Genomic DNA, 23243 nt, shown 5'->3' on the forward strand with positions numbered 1-23243 from the left:
GTAGAAGAGAGCTACAACAAACAAAATGATAAGGTGTACGCACACAGTAGTGAAGAAGCGAGCAACCGTATTCCGCGTGTCCAACGAGGTCATTTTCCATCCTCGCTCATGGTATGGTTGGGAGTTTCTTATTGGGGCTTAACAGAGGTACATTTTTGTGAGAAAGGTGTAAAAACGAATGCAGTTGTGTATCAAAATACAGTCCTGACGAACCTCGTGGAACCTGTTTCTTATACCATGTTCAATAACAGGCACTGGGTATTCCAACAAGATTCGGCGCCAGCTCATAGAGCGAAGAGCACACAAGACTGGCTGGCGGCGCGTGAAATCGACTTCATCCGGCACGAAGACTGGCCCTCCTCCAGTCCAGATTTGAATCCGTTAGATTACAAGATATGGCAACACTTGGAGGAAAAGGCGTGCTCAAAGCCTCATCCCAATTTGGAGTCACTCAAGACATCCTTGATTAAGGCAGCCGCCGATATTGACATGGACCTCGTTCGTGCTGCGATAGACGACTGGCCGCGCAGATTGAAGGCCTGTATTCAAAATCACGGAGGTCATTTTGAATAAACTTTAGTGTCATAAGAATCTATGTTTTGTTAAGTTCATTTTGGTATATGAATGGTTACATAATGAATAAACTTGTTTCAATTATTTTACATTAAACATGTGACAGAATTTATGATCTGACTAGGTATATATATATATTTAGTTTTTCCGTCATAATACATTCAATAAATTGCATATAAATACAATCATTTTATTGCGCATTTTGAACGTGTTAAAAGTAGTTTGTAGGATATTTAAAATACTAATATTTACTTTCCCGAGTTACGAACTAAGCGATACTGACTTCAATGTTCATCGTATTCGCGCTTCATTGCATTCAGGTTTGACGAAGCTTGAAGCATTGTTAATTTCCAAACCATTGACGCCTTAGGATTATTTGTTGTGAGATCTAAATCAATAGTTTTACCACCGGTGGTAGATTCTGCGAAGCACGGCTCTTGCTAGGGTTCGTGTTAGCAACGTCGTCAGGTTTGAGCCCCGTGAGCTCACCTACTAGTTAAGGTTCCGCTGATATAGCATCTCAAGGCTATCAGCTTAGGTAAGAAAAAGAAAAAAAGTTTTCCTTATTTGTAGTAGGTCAGATAACCAGAGCTAATCACGGCCTACCCTTTGAAAAGCTGTAAATACAGTCTGAAGAAAGATACCTACGACGTAATAACCAGCCCACTTTGATACATAAAACTGGAGTCTCACGACAGCATCGGGTGCACGATTGCTTCGCTGCCAAAATATAGACTATGAAAGATGATTATTCCAATTTGTAAAGTCGTTTTTACCTAGTTTTCTAATTGGCTAAACAAATTTTACTGTGGTAAAAATGATAAAATTTTATCAAGGAACTTTAATCATGAAATAATATATTGTTTCACAAGATATATTGTTTCACCTGCGGTAGGCAGCGGCTAGGCTCTACCTCTAGTATTACTGACATCCACGAGCGGCGGTAACCTCTCATCATCAGATGGGCGGTATGCGCGTCTGCCTACAATGGCAATAAAAAAACGTAAATTATTTATTTGATGACAAGAGGGTTAGAAAAACAAATGCCGAATGCCATCTAGCGGTAGATAATGTCTTTCTATGATTAGTTTCAGTTTCGAACCTTTTCACGGCAACCTTTATCAATTCCCTCAAGGTTTTTCAAAAACCTCTTAAAGTTATTTTCTTAGTTCTTAAATATATTTAGAGACGGTTTAGTAAAAAGTAAAAATTCTAATAACATTAATTCATAGTGTAGGTAATTATTGTTAAAGATGTAAACAGCTTTATTTATTGATTTTTCATTGCGCGTAATGCGCATGTCCGTCAATGGGTACGAACTGAAAATACTACAGATACTATTAAATGATCGTGAAGGTTGTATGTTTTAGAGTTCACTTTTTGGCTCAGTTTTAAGTGAAACAAGATTTTCTTCCTATTTTCCGAACAGTATTCCCAAAATGGGAAATACACAAGCTAACGAAAAACAAATAAAGACGGGAAAATCACCCGCTAAAGGTAAACATTTTATAAGAAACCTCAATAGGAAATCGCCCGGTCGGGACAGCAAAAAGCACGGCAGAAAGAAAAGTGATGCGAAACGAGATGCGATCGACAGGTGCTATGATAAAACGCCGGATTCAGATAACCACGAGCCGGCCGATGCGTCAGATAACGATATGTTCGAGTGCGTGTTCAAAATATTGGAGCGGGAAGGGGGCGAGTCGAACGAGCAGTCAGAGGTAACGGTGACCAGGTGCGAGCCGTGCGCGGAGCCGCGGTCACCGACCCGCGACCAGCCACCCGCCGCGCCGCCTGCTTGCTCGCCCGCTGGCGACTCCGCATCAGAGTCAGTGTTCACGGACCCGCTCACGCCGCTCGCCGTCGAACTAAATCAGTGTTATTATTCCGCCGAGAGTGACAGCGCACTCGACGAGCACCTGCGAACCCTCACACCCTCCCCGACAGATGCGCGAGCGGCGCCCGTCGCGACCTCAACACCGCGAGTCATAGACATGCCGCACGACGACGCCGCCTCCCTGCTTCCTACCGATCACGCAGAAAAAGAAGACAAGCTTGACACATTCGACGACGTTACTGACAGGGCCGATAATGACAGAAACATGGGTGGAATATTCTCCGGGAACCGCATCGAAAACGCAGTACGTGACCCTCACGAGTGCAACCACGACTTCCGCGACAACAGACTAAAGGCTTGTCACACACAAACATCATTTACGCTGTCGAAACATAGAAAAGTGGAACTACCTCCGGTGGCTTGTGACCCGTCGCTTGCGTTACTTGACCATGGTCAGTGTTTATATAATTATATTTTTGTAGTTAATCCAAAACGCAACCTGTGCACCACTAACAAACAATGGTAATATAGTTCTTAAATAAATCATTGGTGTAAACGTGATCAAGTTCGGTTACAACAAAAACAGTTAGAGAACTTATTAACCATGGCATGTTCACAATTATGCAACTATTATCCACGGCATGTTCACAGTTAGGTATACTGATTTGTTTGGAGACTTTTATAAATCTTCACTGTTATTAACCGACTGTGAATGGTATGACGCTTCTTTTACCGTACTACGTTTTCTAATTATAATTCTCACACATCCGAATTAGGTTGATGAGTAAGATTCCATGAAAACAAACACTATTTTTTTTAGTAATATAGTAGTTTTTTTTACATTACTACAGTAGTACGGTGTTAAATATATAAATTCATATTGTTTAATTTTAATAGAAAGTTACACACGATGAAACAATTGTAAAAACCTTTATAGTGTAGTTTCCCATGGGTAGAGCTGTCTACTATTCTAATCATTTTGAGATCGTTGATAAGTACAGTTTCTGATATTTCTCGCAACGTTTTCAAACTGATAAAAAATTACAGATACTGTTATCGTTTTCGTCAACAAGTACAAACGCATTTAAATCATCTACCGGCATATCAACACACTACATAGTTATTCCCGCCTTATACTTATCTGTATATATAAAAATGAATCTGCGTAATGTATGTACGCGCATAACTTCAGAACGCCGACAACAAAATTGGATAATTATTTTTTTGTTGTGTTTATTATAGTCAGAAGGTTTTTATGAAAAAAAAAAAAAAATTCGCGGAAAATTAGAAAAGAATTAATTTAGGAAAACTTAGCCACCATATTAAATTTTGTAATGGAACCTTTTGGCGTTTGACATAACATTGACAGAATGCGTGCTGCAAATTTCAGATTTATATAAAAGAAAATTCATTAAAATCAATGATAAATTTTAATCCCCGAAGCGAAGCGAGGTCGGGTCGCTAGTTTTGTTTAATAAAATTCTTTCCAATTCCAAGTAACCTGTTTTGATGATCTTGAATGCATTGAAAGTGAAGGGCATCACCAAGCAATTTTGAAATCTATTACTATTCTTTAAAGATCTTTTTTAAAAGTCTTATTTTTACCCCTACCGTACGGCAAAGAAACAATGAGATCAAGTTGTGTTATGAAAGTTGAATGAGAAATAAGAAAATGTTTGTAAATAACAATGCTAGCAGCGTACAAACGTTGTGTACATACTTTTTGATTATAGATATATACATAAGCTTACTTAGATTCGGAATTACTTTCAGATTTATCGCTTTAATAATGCATCAATAACATTTTAACCGAGAAAAAATAGGAGGAGGTTCTCAAGTTGACTTAATATTTTTTTACCTTAGAACTTTTTCTAGGAGAACGATTTTAATGATTATTATTAGCATTCCGTTGCTTCTCATTTTTTCAGTCCTATTCAAATTTTATCAAAATCTGACCAGTAGTTTTTGACTAATCCTTAATTTTATTATTAATAATTCATATTTAGTTTACTTTGATTTCATTGATTGATTTCCCATTTTATTTCCTATTAAATTTGTGTGTTACATATCCCTGTTTCTAGCTATTTCTGAAAAAGAGAAGCGGCCCGCGAGCGTCAGTGACGTTCCAGTCCTGCCAGAGTCGAACGTGCTCCGGAAGGTTGCCTCCTTGACCCTTGAGAAACACTCGGAAAACAAAATAGTACGACCAAAATTCGTTCCGGACAAACTGGATTTCAGGCTTTACGAGAAATTTGAAGGTAATTTTAGATTAAAGAGCAAAAATTTAATTTTTATCAATGTATTTATGTAAGCAACGTTGAAAATACGATGTTACTGAGCAAGAGCTGAATTTAAATTAAAATGTCTAATGACATTCTAAATGAAAATGTCTAATGACATTCTAATTTGTTCCTGGTATCGATTGCTAGATGAGCTCATGATACTGTTTCTAATAAGCTCTTATTAAATCCACGTATAATGAATATTGCTGCAGCGACATTGAGTAACAAATACAGACTACCCCTTAAAACTAGAACTAGGGATTGATCCTCGTCAGAAATAAGGAAAACTGTGCTAATAAAGTATTTTGTGGTTACCTATAATTGAAAACTTCTGAGTAAAAATAAGTTTTAAAATGTTATCGATGTCCTTCATAAAATAGCTATAACCTATGTTTGTATTTTACTCAAAGAAATGTTAGGTAAACATACCTATAGTATACCTATAGTATACCAAAGGCAAGTGCTAGTGTACATACCTAAGTATAAAATACTAACCTACTTCTCCGGAATCAACCCTAAGCTCAGTACAATAAAAGTCACATGGTTATAACGATTGTTGGACGTTTATATACCTTCGTATTTAAAATTCAGTCGGACAAGCGAATGAGAACTGCGTTAATATTCAAATTCTTCATACTTCTCTTTAATCAATATTTATTTAGGATAGGTAATAAAATTATTTTATATTTTTTAACATTTCTTATAATAATCACGAAATTTAACAATATGTACCTATTGTTGAAAATTTAGTTAAGCCAAAGAACTTAAGAGTTTATTTAGTTATTGTTTCTAACTAACTAATCATAAAAAATGCATTTTTTGCGTCAAGACTCTAACAGGTGAATGAACATGAATCCTTATCTTTTATTAATAAATAGCCCCTCATTCTTATCAGTGTAATCATTGTTCTTGTAAAGATAGGGCTCATTAGTAGCGACGATGCATACGTGACTAAACAGTGTCTTCTAAAATTGGAAACCAAGTAATAATTTGGTCATGCAAATTTCAACGAGCCGCGTCAATTTTACTAGTTCATCGGTGGCACAAATTAATTATGTCGAATTTGTCAATAAGTTCCGGACGACGAAGAAAGGCGTTCAAGACATAGTGACGATATTAGGTGTACACACTGAAGATGTTTTTACGAAAACCAAAAAGAAATCTCCCAAATCATTATGGAGGCTGTCGTTAGACAAGTGTTTAATAAAAAAAAGCAAACAAAACCAACTGGCGCTGGTAAAATGTGTACCGTTACAAAGGATAAAGGTTAATTTTGAGCGGACTTTAGAATGGTTTCAGTCTGTGATATTAAATATTAATAATAATGGATATAATACTGAAATGAGATGTGATTTACGAATGGCACTGTTGAAAACAAAACTTTGGATGAAAAATGAACGTTTATATGTATTTGTTTTGCAACAGTCTAATCGAGTTACGCCAATAAAATTAGAACGTGGTAAGCGGAATTATCCTATATAAAATTATTATCCAAAACTAAATCGAAATGAACTTTTTTACACCTATTCGAATTTACGTGTCATGGTAGTTTTCTCAAGTTCACAGTCGTAAAAGGAGACAGCCTCAAAGGGTCTTTTTTGAGAGGAAACACGTATTTAGATCAAACTGGTGTTAAATCATAGTTAATATAGTCTCATAACGTCACTAATAGTTGTGGTCAATTTGGCGATCTATGAGCAAAGATAAACATGCTCTCAGTTTGTCAGGTTTGTAAAAGTGAGGTTATACTTTAATTATACTACATTTCTTCTTGAAGTGCTACTGATTGGTGGTCATTTTTGGGTAATAATGATAAAGCGATAGTGATATGAAAAAAAAAACATATTTTTATAGCGCCAGAATGTTAAAACATATACCTAACTACATCGTATTTTAAAATGAGTTTAAAAAGGTTTTTATTTAATTTAAAAAGGTATACATACAAAAACTGAGATATGTCTTGATAGGTTCCTAGCCAAGCTTAGGCACCATACTATAAATGTTTTAATTAAATAGCGTTCTCCAGTTGTGTTGAAGTACGATTTGTTACCAAAAGTTTTTATCAACATATAAGACGCTTTCGTTCTCTAGCTATGTTAAGAGCCTGGCACAGAGATAGTCAATCTTGATACGGCACTTATCGTGAGGATGCACCACACTTTAAAGCTTACTAAGGCTTCGACTGTTAAAATGCTTTCAACGGAAATAAGTGCATATATAGTATAGTGATTTACAAATATCTATATAATTTTCGTCTAGAGATTTGATTTCAGCCTTAAATAAAAATACTTAATTGTATGGAATAAATTCCTTTTGCTAGTCTAACAAAATAAACAATCATCAAACGATTAAATGACTTTGACAATTGACAATCGGCAACTTAAATTAACATTATTCATTCTGTACCGTAATTTGGGATTTAATTTATTTCATGAGTTACATACCTACATAGCTTAGTTTAAATACAATGTTTGCAAATTACTTAAAAGTTAATTTTTAGTTTTTATATACGCTTCCAGGGCAAATGCTTCTAAATTGGTTTATGTCGTCGATATCAGAAAACAAACATCTCAAAACTGTGTTAAACCCACAAGATTTAAAAAATCTTGGAATACAATATTGTACGCATCTTCTAGCAGCTGGTGTACTCAGACAAATCTCAGATAAAGATGCCCCCACCGAAAATCTATTTAAGGTAAAGGTCACATTCTCTGCTATTTGTATTTAGTTAACATAATGATAACAATTATTAATTTTAATGACTCATGATTATTATGAATTTCAGCCTAATCTAATGTACTATTGGGCCCATATGGAGGTACCACCTTCACAGCCAGTAACACCTGGCAGATTGCAAAGTTCAGCATGGCCCCCAGATAAAGACAGTAATCGAATAGTGAATCAAGAAAATGTCACGAACGGGGCCAATGTGGACAACAGGTTTTTTAATCAAAATAACAGTGAAGATATTAGTGATATTGGTGAAGCAAAAATTATAATTGCTGACTTAAAACGAAAACTACAAGAACTTGAAAATCAATTGGAAAGATATAAAATTCATTCAGAAATTGACACACTTAATAAAAACTTGGAAAAAAGCTTTGACAATGTACCTGGATACAGTTTAGTTAAAAATCGAAATGATTTGATAAATAAGGAAGTGCAAACACTATTTGGTAATGAACATAAGTTGCTTAGTAAACCTGTGATAAATTTTCCTGAAAATGATCAACTCAAAGAACATATAAAAGATCATAGATCAATAGAATTAAGTAGTTTAGATATGAGCATTAAAGACTCTGTAAATAAATTAGACAAAAGATCTGAAAAAATAGAAAATTACTGTAAGCTAAATAAAAGTAGGGATTGTGAAAAAACATTGAAGAAAGACAGTATAAATGAAAATAGACAAGAAAAAGAAGAGATTCAAAACCAAGATCCCAAAAATGACATTGAGAAGGATAGTAAAACTGAGCAAAATTTTGATAAAGAGTCAAATACATCTTTTGTTAGCACATGTTCATCTACCAAGATTACAGATACTACTAGTACATATTGTGAAACAAAAAAAAATTATAATAAAGATATTATAGAAAAACTGGATTCAAATGTACAAGAATTATATGTCAGCATTGGTAAACAAATGCCGTCATCTGAGGCTAACCAACTACCATCTGAATTATTGCAAGCTGACATATCAAAAGATTTAGATAGAAATAAAGAAAAATCTCCAGTATGTTCAAATGAAAACATTTCAACAAGCAAATCTCCAACTGTAGAAGTTGAATCTTCATCAATTCAAGATGATGTTTTTGTTTTTCCAAGTGATGTAAAAGTTCAACAAAGTATAACCCAACCTGTACCAGAAATCAAGTTAGATCTTCCTCTTCATTCACCACCTCCTATGCCCGGGAGGCCACCGCCCCCACCTCCCATGCCAGGAACATATGTAGACATTGCATCAGATGTAAACAAAAGTGATCTAAACCAACCTACATCTTCAATATCTGTTATGGGTCCACCTCTGCCACCACCCATGCCAGGCATGGAACCTTCATCATCGCTAATGACTGATATGAGACCACCTCCTCCACCTATGCAAGATATGGGACCACCACAACCCCCAATGCCTGGTATTGGTCCGCCCCCTCCACATATGCCAGGTATAGGACCACCTCCGCCGCCAATGCCTGGTATGGGTCCGCCCCCTCCACCTATGCCAGATATGGGACCACCTCCACCGCCAATGCCTAGTATGGGTCCTCCCCCTCCACCTATGCCAGGTATAGGACCACCTCCACCGCCAATGCCTAGTATGGGTCCGCCCCCTCCACCTATGCCAGGTATGGGACCACCTCCACCGCCAATGCCTGGTATGGGTCCGCCCCCTCCACCTATGCCAGGTATGGGACCACCTCCACCGCCAATGCAAGGGATGGGTCCACCTCCTCCACCTATGCCAGGCATAACCCCTATGCCACCTGCAATGCCAGGTGCACCCCCTCCTCCAGGTATGCCAGGATTGGGGCCTGGTCCCCCTCCACCACCGCCGACAGGACCAGCACCATTTCCAGCACCTCCTGTAGGTGGTTGGACTACACAACGATCAAGTTAGTGAATCTTACATCTTACCAATTGATTAAATTAATCTTTTGACAAAACTTTCTTATTTAAAACTTAAAACTTATTTTGTTTTTTTCATGTAGTTTTTAGGTTTCTCTTTCCGTCAAGAATTAAATGGTTACTAGAGTTTATAGAAACTAAAATGTGAATGTCTCTACTACCCTTCAAATCGAACAAATTACTTCTTCACATTTCTTAACAATCTGTTGCCCCCAAAAATGTTGTTTAAAATATAATTTAAATTATTATTGATTATGTCTAATACATATATTAAATTATTATGAACCACATATTACAGTATACATTTGTTTTAATTAAAAACATTTTTCAGCACTTCGAAAAACCCCAGTGAAACCTGCTGCCCCAATGAAACCTTTATATTGGACACGTATTTTAGCTCAACCCAGTATTCCAACATGTCATGGAGAATTAGATTCTATATTGAAACCACTATGGTTAGAAATTGAAGAAACTAGTTTAGATAATATTGACGAGTTTACTGATCTATTCTCGCGTCAAGTTATAAAAGCCCCTACCAAAAAGAAAGTGGAAGTCAAAACGAAAATTCAACCAGTGAAGATTTTGGATAGTAAGAGATCGCAAAATGTCGGAATACTTGCCCAGAGCTTGCATGTAGAATTTTCAGAGATTGAAAATGCAGTTTACAATTTTGATACATCCGTTGTTAGTTTAGAAGCATTACAGCAAATTTATGAACTGGTAATTAATCTTTGTAATGTAATATATTATTTATTATCTTAATTGTTATATAGGCTAAATCATTAAAATTAAATATGCTATGTATTGCAGCGGGCCAGTGAAGAAGAACTTGCAATGATAAAGGAACATCTAAAATGCAAGCCGGACATACCACTGGATCGCCCAGAGGCGTTTTTGCACGATTTGTCCGGTATACCGAATTTTGCTGAAAGAATATCGTGTTTTATGTTTCAAACTGATTTTGAGGATGCCATAAACACAACCATGCACAAATTAGACAACTTGAAACATACATGTGAGGTATATCTAAATACAAGTCAATTATTGGTATCTTATACCCACTGAGTCTCTCGCCAGATCTTCTCAGTGGGTCGCGTTTCCGATCCGGTAGTAGATTCAGCAAAGCACTGCTCTTGCTACGGCTAGTGTAAGCAATTCTCTCAGGTTGAGCCCGTGAGCTCACGTGCCGGTCCGCGCGAAGTTGGAATAGCCCCTTAGGCTGGCTATCAACGATTAGGTGGGGGGGAAAAAGGTATAATAAGCGAAACTAATTTTAAAAAATCGTAGATAAATCAGGTAGCGAAATTACAGTACTGTATTATTTTCAGAAAACTCAAATCGTCCGTTATTTTCAAATGTGACTAGACGTGTTCCCCGGTTTCACCCGCGGAACATTTGTAATTCAAAATTAATAAAACTCGTTGCGTTTTCCCGGAATATTGAGTTGCTATGTCACTTAGGTCCATTCCAATGTGCTCCGCATGGCATCAGGATACTCTATTTTTTTGTTCTTACCCAAGTACACCACTATTATTTGATGGTACTGACTGACTTTATTAAAATTGTAATCCAGTTCTTTATTCATATCCAGTGCTTGAGGCAAATTAATGTATCCTTATTTCAGTTTCTCATGACTAGTGAATCTCTGAAGAAATTGTTTGCAATTATTTTAACTCTGGGAAACTACATGAACGGGGGTAACGGACAACGGGGCCAAGCCGATGGATTCGGCCTAGAAATACTTGCCAAACTAAAAGATGTCAAGGTAATTAAATATTTTTGAATTAAATAACTCAAATTGATATTTTTGTTTTAGTGTTGCTATACTAAAAACTTTGTTTTTGTGTTTTTTAGTCGAAGCAATCGAACGTGACGTTATTGCACTTCATAGTTCGCACGTACATGCGTTGTACGGGCGGCGCGTTGTCGGCCACCTGCGTGCTGCCGGTGCCGGAACCCGGTGACGTCACCCGAGCCGCTGCCATCGACTTTGCCGATGTCGCTTCGAATTTAACTAATTTAGGAAAACAACTTGACGGTTTGTAGATTAATAACTAGTTCGATTTAAAACATCCGAGAATATTATGAAAACGTTTTTTTTATTTTTATTACTTAGATAGGTGGACGAGCTCACAGCCCACCTGGTGTTAAGTGGTTACTGGAGCCCATAAACATTTACGACATAAGTGCTCTACCCATCTTGAGATATAAGTTCTAAGGTCTCAAGTATAGTTACAACGGCTGCCCCGCCCTTCAAACCGAAACGCGTTACTGCTTCACGGCAGAAATAGGCAGGGTGGTGGTACCTACCCGCGCGGACTCACAAGAGTTCCTACCACCACTAAAATGATTGATTGATAAAGCACATAGTAACAGTTTTCTTCATATATCACGCCTGTATTACCTCATGTAACGCGTTGTGTATGTTGGTTAAATGGTGTTTAAATCGATACTAGGAAGTGAAACTATGATAAGAACGAAATATGTGAAGGTTTATTAAAATTACATTAAACTCATTTAATATACATACAGACATATCTGTGGAATCACCGTGTCTGAACAGTGATATCCACCTGAACTGCCAGTCATAATAAAAACAGTCCTTGCAGTAGCAACAGAAAAGATTAGGAGGGTTTGGAGAATGATATTATTTGGCCATCTATAAGTTTTTTTTTCTTTCCAACAGCCTGCAAAGAAAAAACGAAAAAGGTAATAGAATCAGATGCTCAATCACGAAATACAAGCAACGAAGAACCCCCTGGGAATATGAGTAAGGGTAATCTAGAAGTGTTCAAAGACAAAATGACCACATTCCTAAATGCTGCTGAAGAGAAACTTAAGACTGAAAACGAAAATTTAGAGGAGTGTCGCAATAAATTTATTGCAACAGTAAAATTCTATCAATATTCATCAAAGTGCGGTAAAATAGAGGAATGCGAACCGAAGGAGTTTTTCTCTCTTTGGACGTCGTTCTGTAGTGATTTCAAGGATATATTTAAGAAAGAAGAACAGCTTGCTATAAAAGAAAGGTAGGTGGTATTTGTTGGATGTGCAGTTTGATAGTCTAAACAGTTCCCAATTCAGCATGAATGTTCAAGGTTAAAATAAAAAGTGCCGATCCGTGCTGATGTTCATCTTGAGATAGTGATATCAAATGTATTCATTCATACAGCAGTTGCTTAATGGTTCTGCTGTAGTATTAAAGACAATTATGGGAGGCCAGGCTCGCATATTAACGACTAGCAATGGTAGATCGTCATTGGTAATAAGAGCATAACTATACCAGTCTTTGTAAAGAAATTGTGTTTGAAGATAGAGTTTATGTGAAATGTTAATTTTTCAGATTAAAAGAAACCAGAAAGTTACAGGATGAGAGGAAATCTCTAACACAGCCCATTAAAGAAGGTGGACTCAAAGCTAGACTGCAAAAACTCTCCAGTTCTCGAAAATAGCTTTTAAACAATATTTAAAATATTAAAAACCGCTTTAGCTCATATAAATTTATCAATTGTTACTAAAAGTATAAAATAAAACGTAAAACATTACCCTCATTCAGCTGTCTGAAAAAAAGGAATATTATGTCAAACTTAGCATTTACGCAATACATTTAAATATATATTTCACTATCAACTTTACTGTATATTAAATTATTTAATGTGACAAAGTTCAGCATTCTTATTACAAACTTTGATTATACATAAGTATGAGTTTTCTATAAATACTTGTTTTACAGGCCACGAAAACATTTCAATAGTGTTCTTATAAATAATAAAAATTAAAAATATAATGTTATAAGATTTGACAAAGAACTAAATAAGCTATAAATAAGCCTTGTCCTTCATGCATTCCAAATTAGGCAGACTTCAATAGTAATAATAAAAGCATATAAAAATTGTACCTGAACATGCTGTCTAATATCCATAGATATTTTTTTTATATAAAAATGGTGCTGTATTTACTGTTTTTGTAAATATAGTTAGTAAAAAATTTTTTTAAATTCAATAAAATTTTATTCATTAATATAAACAATCCTCACATTTTTCTTTCCAGATATTTTTTATTTTCTTTTCAATGTTCTTGTTTCCTGATGTATTACGCAAATTGTTTAATGCCCTTTTCAATGATTCCCATTGCATAAAACTCAAATGGTTTGTTAAAGACATTGCATTATTTTCATTTCTGTATATTTCTTCTTTGTGTAAAAAAGTTTCCAATGTTGGTGTATCTTTTATACCATTAATATCATGCTTACAAACTATAGCTTGTTTTTTAGTTTGGCAATTGAGTAACATGTTGAAAGTATCTCTAGAAACTGCCTCACCATGATCAATTTTGGTTTCACCTATATCTAATTGCTGAGTATCTCTCTTTTCATTTACAGTTAATCCTAAATCTATTTCTTGATTATCTTCACAGAGTTTATTTACATGACCAAGTAAATTCTCAAATATACCAATATCATTGTCATCATCTAACGATAAGTCAATCTCAACACCATGTTTTTGAGACCATTCAAATCTTCCAAAGCAATCTAAATTTTTCATATTGAGCCATAATTCTAAATTGTCAGGTAATGTGTAATTTTCAGGTAAGAAATTCAAACCTTTTATTTGTAACTGGTTTACATACTGGTGTAAAGAGTTGTACCATCTAACAGCATGTTTAGTAAGAACCAAACTTAATGACCAAATTCTGCTCAACAATGCATATGGCGTTAAAGACATCCAGTAACTTTCTCCATTCTTTACTCTATTCAAATAAAATATTGCTGCCTGCTTTGTACATATACATATTCTCACCATAATCTTAGAGAATGTCATTAACCTAACCAAAATATATTCTAGCATTTGTCGAGTAGGTAAATAATCATTGTTTTTTTCTGGAAGAATACCAACAAAATTTTCTATGTCTTTTAATAGTTTAATTGCCAAGTACCTCTTCAGTCCAATGTTGACTTTTTTAAAGTATCTGTAGCCGATATCGTGTCGAAACTTCTTGTCATATTTATACACAAGTCTAGAGAAAACCGCCCCTTCTCTATGTAATGGTGACTGTCTGGACAATATCAATATAATATTATTGCAGATATGCCGTAAATCTTTGACATCTGCAAATAAATTAGATGTTTCAATAAAAAATAACAGTAAGTGCTTTCGTTAATTAATAGGGGTTTCTGTTGAGGAATTCCACAAGTAAACCATCAAATCGAATTTGACGTTCCACTTTCATAATCAACCTGTCCATCTGACACTAAAAATTATGTTCTGGAAACTAATAAAAAATATATTTACCTGCACTAGTTTCACTTGAGCATGTATTAACCGGTGGTGGTTGAAGATTAGCATCATTCCACGGTTCTATCATCTTGATGTCAAACCTCGTTTTCTTTTTAATATACCCAATAATTCAACCACAAATTACCTCAGTACATAATGTTTCTAGTAGCTTATTGGCAGTTTAGCGTTAATGAAAGTAAGCACAACGTGGGTAAATGTAACTAAATCACATGGCTTCTGTTAAAAAAAAAATTGAACTCTTATTAAATTCGCACTGCTTTATTGAGAGTTTACACAACAACTTGCGGCTTCATTTCAATCATTTCGCTACAGATATGGCTTCATTGGCTTCAGTGTTTGTTTGTTGTGTACAAAAAAAAAGGATGTAAAGAATAATGAAATATCCCTTTGCGTGATCAAGTATCAAGTGACAAGAAATGTCAATTTCAAATCTTAATCGTGTTGTCTATGGTACAAAAGTAGGTACGGTATCAGGCCCTTTTTGGCGGGAGCGCGAGGAGTGAAGTTGTGTGATTTGTTTTATTTTGTCTATTTAGTGATTCTTCAGATTTAAATGTGTAATTACGGTGGTTTATTAACTGTTTAGTATCTGTGAAAGTGCACAAATGTAAGAAAATTAAATAAAGCCGCTGGACGTAACTTCTCGGAATCCTAAATGATCACCATTTTATTGAGATTATATTTCATCCCATTTCATTTAATTTCATCCCAGTTGATAAATGCCTCAAATTAATCATGTTCATTTCACTCAATTTATTTCATAAAAATAAGAATATAAATTAAAATAAGACATGACCGAAAGGTCTCAGTTACCAGGTCCTAAAATCCATTTAAAAAATACATACCTATCATTAACGGCGTTTTAAGGCAAACATTTAATAAAGTTTAAAAATTACTTCTACCTTCCTTTTGTTTTTTGAAATTTTCCTTTAAATAATAATAGAAAAATTTTTTTTTTTCCTTAAACATATTAATTCTACCTTGTGGTACTGCCGGTTAAGTTTAGTTAGGTTATATCCTATACAGAATTCAATCGTTTGCAATTTTCAATAATGCCTAAACAAAAGAGAGAAGAAAAACCTAAGAACAAGAAAAACGATAGTTCTAGTAGTGACAGTGATGACGGCCCTGAAGATGTAAGTAACTTTAATTCTATCTTTATTAAAGAACGGCAGTATTTTTTGTCTACGTGGATGACAAAAAATAAAAAAACATGCGTAAAGATAGGTTGCCGGTGTTGTGGCTTTTTGTCATATATAAGATAGAGGTGGCTAATATAACCAATAACCAATAAATTTACCGGTAAAAAAAATTAACACTTCTATTCGATAAATAAAATTACCCAAAACGGTTAAAAATACCGTTTACCAAACACACTGCGTGTAGTGGCATAGGCAATTATTGGAAATTATATTTATGCAAGTTTCAACTTTATTTCAACACGTAAGATTCATTTTCGCCTTGCAGATGTCTTCAACTTATCATGTAAAAAATATTGAATTTTATGATTTCATTGTATGCTCTATACCCCTCAAAATAAAGCACAATATTTAAGTTGGTGTATTTTACAGTTAATGATAATTTTTTTCGTTAAAAAATTGAAATGAAACGATATTTTTACCGAACGCGAAGATGACGTGATTGGTTGATTTTTTAAACGTAATATTTTGTTTGGTACTTGACATTTTGGTGGCTCAGTGCATCTTTTCTATTATTTTGGTAAAGTTGTGTTTTTGTATTTTAAGAGATTTGTACTTTGTGTTTGTGTGTTTTGACTTTGTTTTTGTGTGTTTGAGACTTTGCTTACTTTGTTGTTGTGGATTTTTAAATTGTATATCTAATTTAAAATGCCGAAACGCAATGCAGAAATATGGGATCATTTCGAAAAGTGCTAGTACCATTCAAGTTTAACATTAGCAAAATTAATTTTTCAACGAAAAGATTTACCGGTATTTTCAACCAATAAAAATATCGGTAATTTTTTTTATCAATTACCAGTTAACAGATAAATAAATTCAACCGTTAACGCCATCTCTAATATAAGATTGATAATGTGCATCGAAATAAAGTTTCACTTCAAAATTACATATATATTACTATTAATTAAATTGTCGGCGTCTTCATTCTCTCCAAATCTTTAAGTAATTCCTTGGGTACTTCATTTTGAAACCCTATATTCTCAACATTTTTTTGTCAATATCTGATCACTAATTACCTACCTACCTTTAGCACTGGAAAAATAACTTAAAAAATATTACCTCCAAAAATAAGAACTTGTCTTTTGGTAAAGTAACTGATATTATTTAGTGGTTTTGTTTGCTGCAAAGACTTGTTGGTACAATACTGAAAAAATCCTACGATTTTTAAGTATTAAATCCAGAGTTTTTGAGGGACTTAGTGAATTAGGAATACATAGATACTATGCCCTGCCAAGGTTTAGAGGTAAAACCAATTATACCCCATCTTTTGAACAAATAAAAATGACACCTAATAAACCTAAAATAAACTGCTCATGTACTGCTTCCATTGACCACTGGGCTATTCACTAATTTAGTTGGTTACATGAAGAACTCTTTGGAAGAGTTGGGATCTCAGTGATATGCCACCCATCAGCAGAAAATCATGAGAATCAGAAAACTATGCAAAAGTATGCCTGTCTGTGTATAGACATCTACTAAATAATGTAATATCCATATTAAAGGGTCTTGACTATGCCCCTGACATTGCTGAGGTCTACGAGAGACACAATAGCAACATGATGTGTGTTGTACGTTCATGCACATGTACATGTTGGACCAATAAAAAAGCCTACTAAGTTGACTATTTGTATTTAATTATAGATTTTATTTATTTCAGATTATAGTTTTATTTATTATAAAATTACTCACTTTTCATCAATGTAAAATTTTTGCTCCCAGAGGAACCCTCCTGCTGAAAAAAAGGCAAAAATGGCAGACAGGACTAATGATAAAGAGCCAACATGGGTGTTACAGGGCAAGAAATTACTGAAAGTCCGAGAATTCAAAGGAAAAGTATATGTAGACATAAGAGAATTTTATGAAAAGAATGGTGAACTTTTACCAGGTAAAAAAGGGATAAGTCTCACTCCAGAACAATGGAGAAAATTGTTATCAGTAGGTGAAGAGGTTAATGAGACTGTTAGTTCCATGTGTTAATTGTTTTTTTTGTTAATAAATGCATTGATTATAATATTAACCTTGTTTTTATTTCTGCTGCTGTTTGTGCGGAGGTCAAAAGTCGACCATAATTTTTAACACCAAATGTTTCTTTTATTTATATTGCTTAGAATAGCTTAGATGGGTAGAAGAAGAGTTTACAGCCTACCTTGTGTTAACTGGTTATGGTAACACAAAAACGTCAATAATGTAAATCCCCATGAACCTTAAAACATTGCACTAAGTGTCAATTTTATTGTATAATTGCTACCACACCCGTCAAACCGAACCGCATTGCTGTTCCATGCCAGAAATTGGAAGACTAGAGACTATTACTAGTGATCATGCAGAGTAAAATTATGTATTGCGAGTTCGATTTTCATTACACAATTGTTGCTTCTTTACTATGGTAGTTATTCGTGAACATGTTTTAGGTGCGTATTTATTAGAAAAAAATATACTGGCCTGCGTGATTCAAACACCAGCGCAGTTGCAACGATCGATACCGGGCGGCACCAGGCGTCCTTATCCTTTAGGTCACAACGACTTCAATATTCATCTGTCTAATGCATTTTCTCTTTTGTATTATTAATATTTTAATGTAATTGTGGATTTTTTTGTATTTACTAAACATTTGCCAATTGCTAAAAAAATTATATCTGTTGACAAACGCAGGAAAAAAAGTTGCGGTTCGAGGACGCTTTAAAAAATAGAGGTTTCATTTCTTAAGGCGATTAATTGCCACCAAATTCAACTTAATAATAATCTAATTTAATTTATTGCACCATGACACTGGAGAAATTTATACTTTTTTCCAACCAAAGCTGATAGTTTAGTGAGACCGTATCGGCGTCACCGGGCTATTGGGTGAGCTCACGGGGCTCAAACCTGATGATGTTGCTAACACGAATCCTAGCAAGAGCCGTGCTTCGCAGAATCTACCACCGGATCGGAAACGCGACCCACTGAAAAGATCCGGCGAGGAACTCAGTGGGCGAAATTTATACGAACTCTGCGTTTACATACGTTTACGTTTAATGAGTTGAGTAATGGCCGCTGAGTACGGTGTCTACTAGATATCTTCTTCTTATTCGAATACTTCATTGCTGAAGGTCGTGTCGCTGAAAGCCCTTCGTGCCTCTTTGTACCATTTGCTTCGGTTTTCGGCTTTTCTCAGGGCATTTGCAAGAGTCCAGTGAGCGCAGTTATCTGATCCGACCAAAGGTACTAGAGATAACTGAGTTAAATTTTGTACTGCACTCTTTTGTATTTGCTTATTTGTTTTGAATTTTTTTCCTCATTATGTATTTTTTTTATTGCTCAATATAAGATGAATAAAACACGATCAAATTGTAAATAAATAATCTTTATTGCAAAGTAAACAACATTCTGCCACTTGAAAGATCGTAATTTAATAACATCTACACAATCTTTATGTAGTCACCATAACATAATTTAACCCCCAAAATAATAAAGTTCACTAGCTTTGATTATATACCTATATAATCAAAGTCCACTAGTCCACAAAGTCTACTAAATAAAAACGAAAAATAAAATAAATGGAATTATGACATTTAAAAAAATACCATTTTTTTGAGTAGAACATTTACCATTTCAAATTAAAAGAAAATTTGCTATTAGCATTCATTTGGAAATGTTAACTTTTGCGTGGCCTCCGCTCAGTCTAGTATGAGCACAGGAACAAAAATTTGGATTTAAAAAATAAACTGATAGCTTGCGACCTTTTTTTTCTCACTTATTTTTACTGTTAAATAAAAGATAGCAACTTCAAACAGTAAATTACTACTAGAGGCAATAAGATAATCCACTGAGACCATATTCAATCATTGACAGTTTAGTGCATAAATTTTACACTTAATATATTTGGTTTAGTGACGTATAGTGCTTTCAAGTTTCACTTCCAACAAAAATTTTTAATTTGTAATAGAACAAGACGTTTATCGCCTTCACATCAATATTTCATAGTATCAATGTTAAAGAAAGTAGTGACGTATGCAGATTCACAAAATATCCATGATTAGTAATTATAAATTTAACTCCACCGCCTCCTTGGTCAAATGGTTAGTTATTCTCACTACGGGGGATACCTGTGTGCTTAGTGAGAGTTTCTTGACGTTCTCTATAGTGTAAAAGTGAAGCCAATTTTGTATGCAGTTGGAACAGCGCCCCTAGCGGCAAACGTACGCAAACGATCCCATTCCATACAAATATGAGCTAACTTTTACGCTATCGAGAACGTTAAGACGTAAGAACGTTCTTACTGGTGGTAGGACCTCTTGTAAGTAAGTGTAGGTACCACCACCCTGCCTATTTCTGCCGTGAAGCAGTAATGCGTTTCGGTTTGAAGGGTGGGGCAGCCGTTGTAACTATACGTGAGACCTTAGAACATATCTCAAGGCTGGTGGCGCATTTACGTTGTGGATGTCTATGGGCTCCAGTAACCACTTAACACCAGGTGGGCTGTGAGCTCGACCACCCAACTAAGCAATATAAAAAAAACTCGCACTAAGCACACTGGTTGGATTCCCAGTCGATCACCTTTGTGAAAGTTATTTGGAATCTGGCTGTACTTATTTTATCGTTTGTATTTCCAGGACCCATAAAAACATTAGAAAATCCTACATTGAGGCTATTTTTATTACATTGCGAACATTGAGTACTTACGTAAATTTTTACAAACATGGGTATAATGCTTGTCCCAAATGGTTATAATGCCTGTATAAGTACACGTACATTTATTAGGCCACTGATATTTCTGGCAATATCTGCTACCACATATTCGCGTGTAGCATATTTTGTTACGATGAGTCCAATATTTTTGGATATTCTTTTAAATGTTACATTTGAGTAAAACCTGTTAGAATTTTGGATAATTTTAAATTCATCATTGTGTAGCTAGTGTAAGTGATGCTTTTTTAACATTATCATTTCTTATTTATATATTCAGAATTCGCATCAAAACGATACAATTTATACATTAAATTGAAATAATAATAAGAGATTCCATTTTGAAGACAATGTAAAGAAATAATGTGTGTAAGAAACAGAATAACGTTCTTATTACACTAGTGGTGAGTAGAGCATTCAAACAATATATGGACCGTTTATTTTGAAAGTGCTGTAAGTTCATTTTTGAGAAAAATGAGAAAAATGATTCATTTTGAGAAAAATTAATCATTTTTGAGAAAATCACGTAATTCATGCTTAATTTAATGTATTTTTTTTATATATAACTATGTAACTAGTCCGTGTTTAATTTCTTAAAAAAATCCCATGTTTTGAACAACTTAAAATCGGTCGGTAAATGAAATTGCATAATCATCGATTATGAAAGTGGTGTATGCCCAATTGACAGCGGTAGGTGGCATAGCCAGACCTCATATGATTTGCCTGTAACAAAAGAAAATGGACTTACGCCACTTTCAAAATAAACGGTCCATATATGCAATGCTATTGAGTGCTGTTTTGCTCTTTAAATCAGCATGCACAATTTCATATACCAAAAGCATATAATAAACTATATCTAAAATAGTACAAAATAAACATTGAAATCTAATATATTATCATAACAAAATGACATGTCAGATAGTTTTTTTAATTCATTTTTTGTTTTTGATTTCTCACAGTGATCAATAATTTTACTGTAGTATGTGACATATTGTTTAACCAATGTCCAATATTAATGGTTCCGGAAAAAGTTCAACTCATTACAATCCTTTCGAGTACAATTTTACTATTTATAATATAATGGTAACATGCAACAAAAACTACTAATTCAATTCCACATCAAATAAGTTTTCTTGTAAATGCTTAAGCGATTTTTGGTATTGAAAAAATATAATACACCAGGGGACAAAACAGTGTATATTAGAACTAAAGATCACGATAATTATTTTCTAAAATAGTAGGAGATGAGGATCTTTAGTTACATGAATAATTTAATTCAGATTCGTATTACAGAGGATTCCACACACTGCACAGTAAAATCAGTTTAGTGAAATTTAATCTGAAGCACACCATTTACCAAAAAATGAACAGACAAAATTCTGATGGTGGCTACAAGAGTCCTACATACTAGAATTAATGGCAAATTAAACAATATGTATATATATATATATATATTTTATAATTAGGCAAATAAAATCGATAATGACTAGTTTCACTAGTTTTATGACCACAAAGATCAGTCCCACAGAAAAATTAATAATAAAAATAATGTTTAGTAGACAAAAAAATCCTACAATTTGTAATTTTGAATTTAATGTTAATTTCTAAGTCTTGACACTTCCCAGGTCAATCCAAAATTATAATGGTCTACTATAAACAAGACTAAAATGGGCTCGCCCTTCCAATTATTAAGGTATTCATTATTATAAACTTAACTATGAGTCCGTATATCACATAACAATAGTAATAATATCTATAAGACTTGCACATTCACCTACAAAATTTCAAATTTCTAAACGTTTACCATCACAAGTGACACTACCACTACATTAACTATGTAACATTAAATACACATACAACCACACAATTTTATAGAGGTATAATATGTTGATCAGATCAATAGATTAAAAACTAATGGAATAAAATAGTTACTTTATCTTTGGCTTGATATGGAAACATTCGATTTTGAAATGTTCGCACATTTCTTGCACCTGAAAATTTTTGATTAATTCAGTACAAATAAACTTGTAATTTCGTTTTTCTTATCTATGATTTCTTATCTTTTTCTGTATTTTTATTATGGTATAAAGTTAAGTTTCTTAATTTCATTCTCTGAGTCGAAATGCTTTAATTTTATAAACTGATGGTAAGGTATCTCGTGAGTCCGTACACATAGATACCACCACGCTTTTTTTTTTTTTTTTACTCTGAGGAATCCATTTACGGATACCCGGTCGAGGGGGGTAACGGACCGGGTTATGTCGGACTCCGGCGCCTCCTGAGGAAGAAGGGGAGAAGAGAAGAGCTGAGGTGATACCACCACCCTGCTTATTTCTGCCGTGAAGCAGTACGTACTGCATTTCGGTTTGAAGGGTGGGGTAGCCGTTGTACTGTAAAACTGAGACTTAGAACTTACGAATCAAAGTGATTGACGGTATTTATGTTGCTGATGTTTTTTTTTATTGCTTAGATGGGTGGACGGGCTCACAGCCCACCTGGTGTTAAGTGGTTACTGGAGCCCATAGACATCTACAACGTAAATGCGCCACCGACCTTGAGATATAAGTTCTAAGGTCTCAAGTATAGTTACAACGGCTGCCCCACGCTTCAAACCGAAACGCATTACTGTTTCACGGCAGAAATAGGCAGGGTGGTGGTGCCTATCCGCCCGGACTCACAAGAGGTCCTACCACCAGTAACCAGGCCACCAGTCTATGGGTTCCCGTGAGCTGGTCCTAGAGATTTATACACGGTAACCGTACTCGTC

The 23243-nt window shown here is 34.7% G+C and overlaps 4 protein-coding genes across 6 annotated transcripts in view; 2 read left to right on the top strand and 2 right to left on the bottom strand.

The window, feature by feature from the left end:
• The first annotated feature begins 1930 nt into the window (after positions 1 to 1930).
• On the top strand, positions 1931 to 13344 carry LOC101743312 (protein cappuccino). 2 transcript variants are annotated; one of them, XM_004926484.5, is made up of 10 exons: positions 1931 to 2862; positions 4492 to 4668; positions 7212 to 7387; positions 7478 to 9302; positions 9647 to 10035; positions 10126 to 10335; positions 10940 to 11080; positions 11170 to 11353; positions 12002 to 12344; positions 12659 to 13344. In XM_004926484.5, the coding sequence occupies exons 1-10, from the start codon at positions 2013 to 2015 to the stop codon at positions 12765 to 12767; spliced, it is 4404 nt and encodes a 1467-aa protein (XP_004926541.2). In that variant the 5' UTR covers positions 1931 to 2012; the 3' UTR covers positions 12768 to 13344. The 2 variants fall into 2 exon arrangements, with proteins under 2 accessions (XP_004926541.2, XP_021203910.2); XM_021348235.3 differs by lacking the exons at positions 1931 to 2862; positions 4492 to 4668 and adding an exon at positions 5583 to 6151.
• On the bottom strand, positions 11081 to 15034 carry LOC119629296 (uncharacterized). Its single transcript, XM_038014625.2, has 3 exons — positions 14607 to 15034; positions 13352 to 14422; positions 11081 to 12002 (listed from the first exon to the last, which is right to left on the bottom strand). The coding sequence occupies exons 1-3, from the start codon at positions 14677 to 14679 to the stop codon at positions 11833 to 11835; spliced, it is 1314 nt and encodes a 437-aa protein (XP_037870553.2). The 5' UTR covers positions 14680 to 15034; the 3' UTR covers positions 11081 to 11832.
• Positions 15035 to 15395: 361 nt separating this feature from the next.
• LOC101743454 (RNA polymerase II transcriptional coactivator) lies at positions 15396 to 17824 on the top strand. Of its 2 annotated transcripts, none has more exons than XM_038014626.2 (2): positions 15396 to 15748; positions 17531 to 17824. In XM_038014626.2, the coding sequence occupies exons 1-2, from the start codon at positions 15665 to 15667 to the stop codon at positions 17786 to 17788; spliced, it is 342 nt and encodes a 113-aa protein (XP_037870554.1). In that variant the 5' UTR covers positions 15396 to 15664; the 3' UTR covers positions 17789 to 17824. The 2 variants fall into 2 exon arrangements, with proteins under 2 accessions (XP_037870554.1, XP_004926542.1); XM_004926485.3 differs by lacking the exon at positions 15396 to 15748 and adding an exon at positions 16672 to 17054.
• Positions 17825 to 19138: 1314 nt separating this feature from the next.
• The window catches only part of LOC101746844 (ethanolaminephosphotransferase 1), a 31789-nt gene continuing 27684 nt past the window's right edge, over positions 19139 to 23243 (bottom strand). Inside the window, exon 10 of the mRNA XM_012690691.4 lies at positions 19139 to 22467. Within this exon, the coding sequence (XP_012546145.1) occupies positions 22405 to 22467 (63 nt within the window). The 3' untranslated portion in view covers positions 19139 to 22404. The remainder of the gene's footprint in view (positions 22468 to 23243) is intronic.

This window comes from Bombyx mori, chromosome 12 (genome assembly GCF_030269925.1).
Source record: "Bombyx mori chromosome 12, ASM3026992v2".
NCBI classification, from domain to species: domain Eukaryota; kingdom Metazoa; phylum Arthropoda; class Insecta; order Lepidoptera; family Bombycidae; genus Bombyx; species Bombyx mori.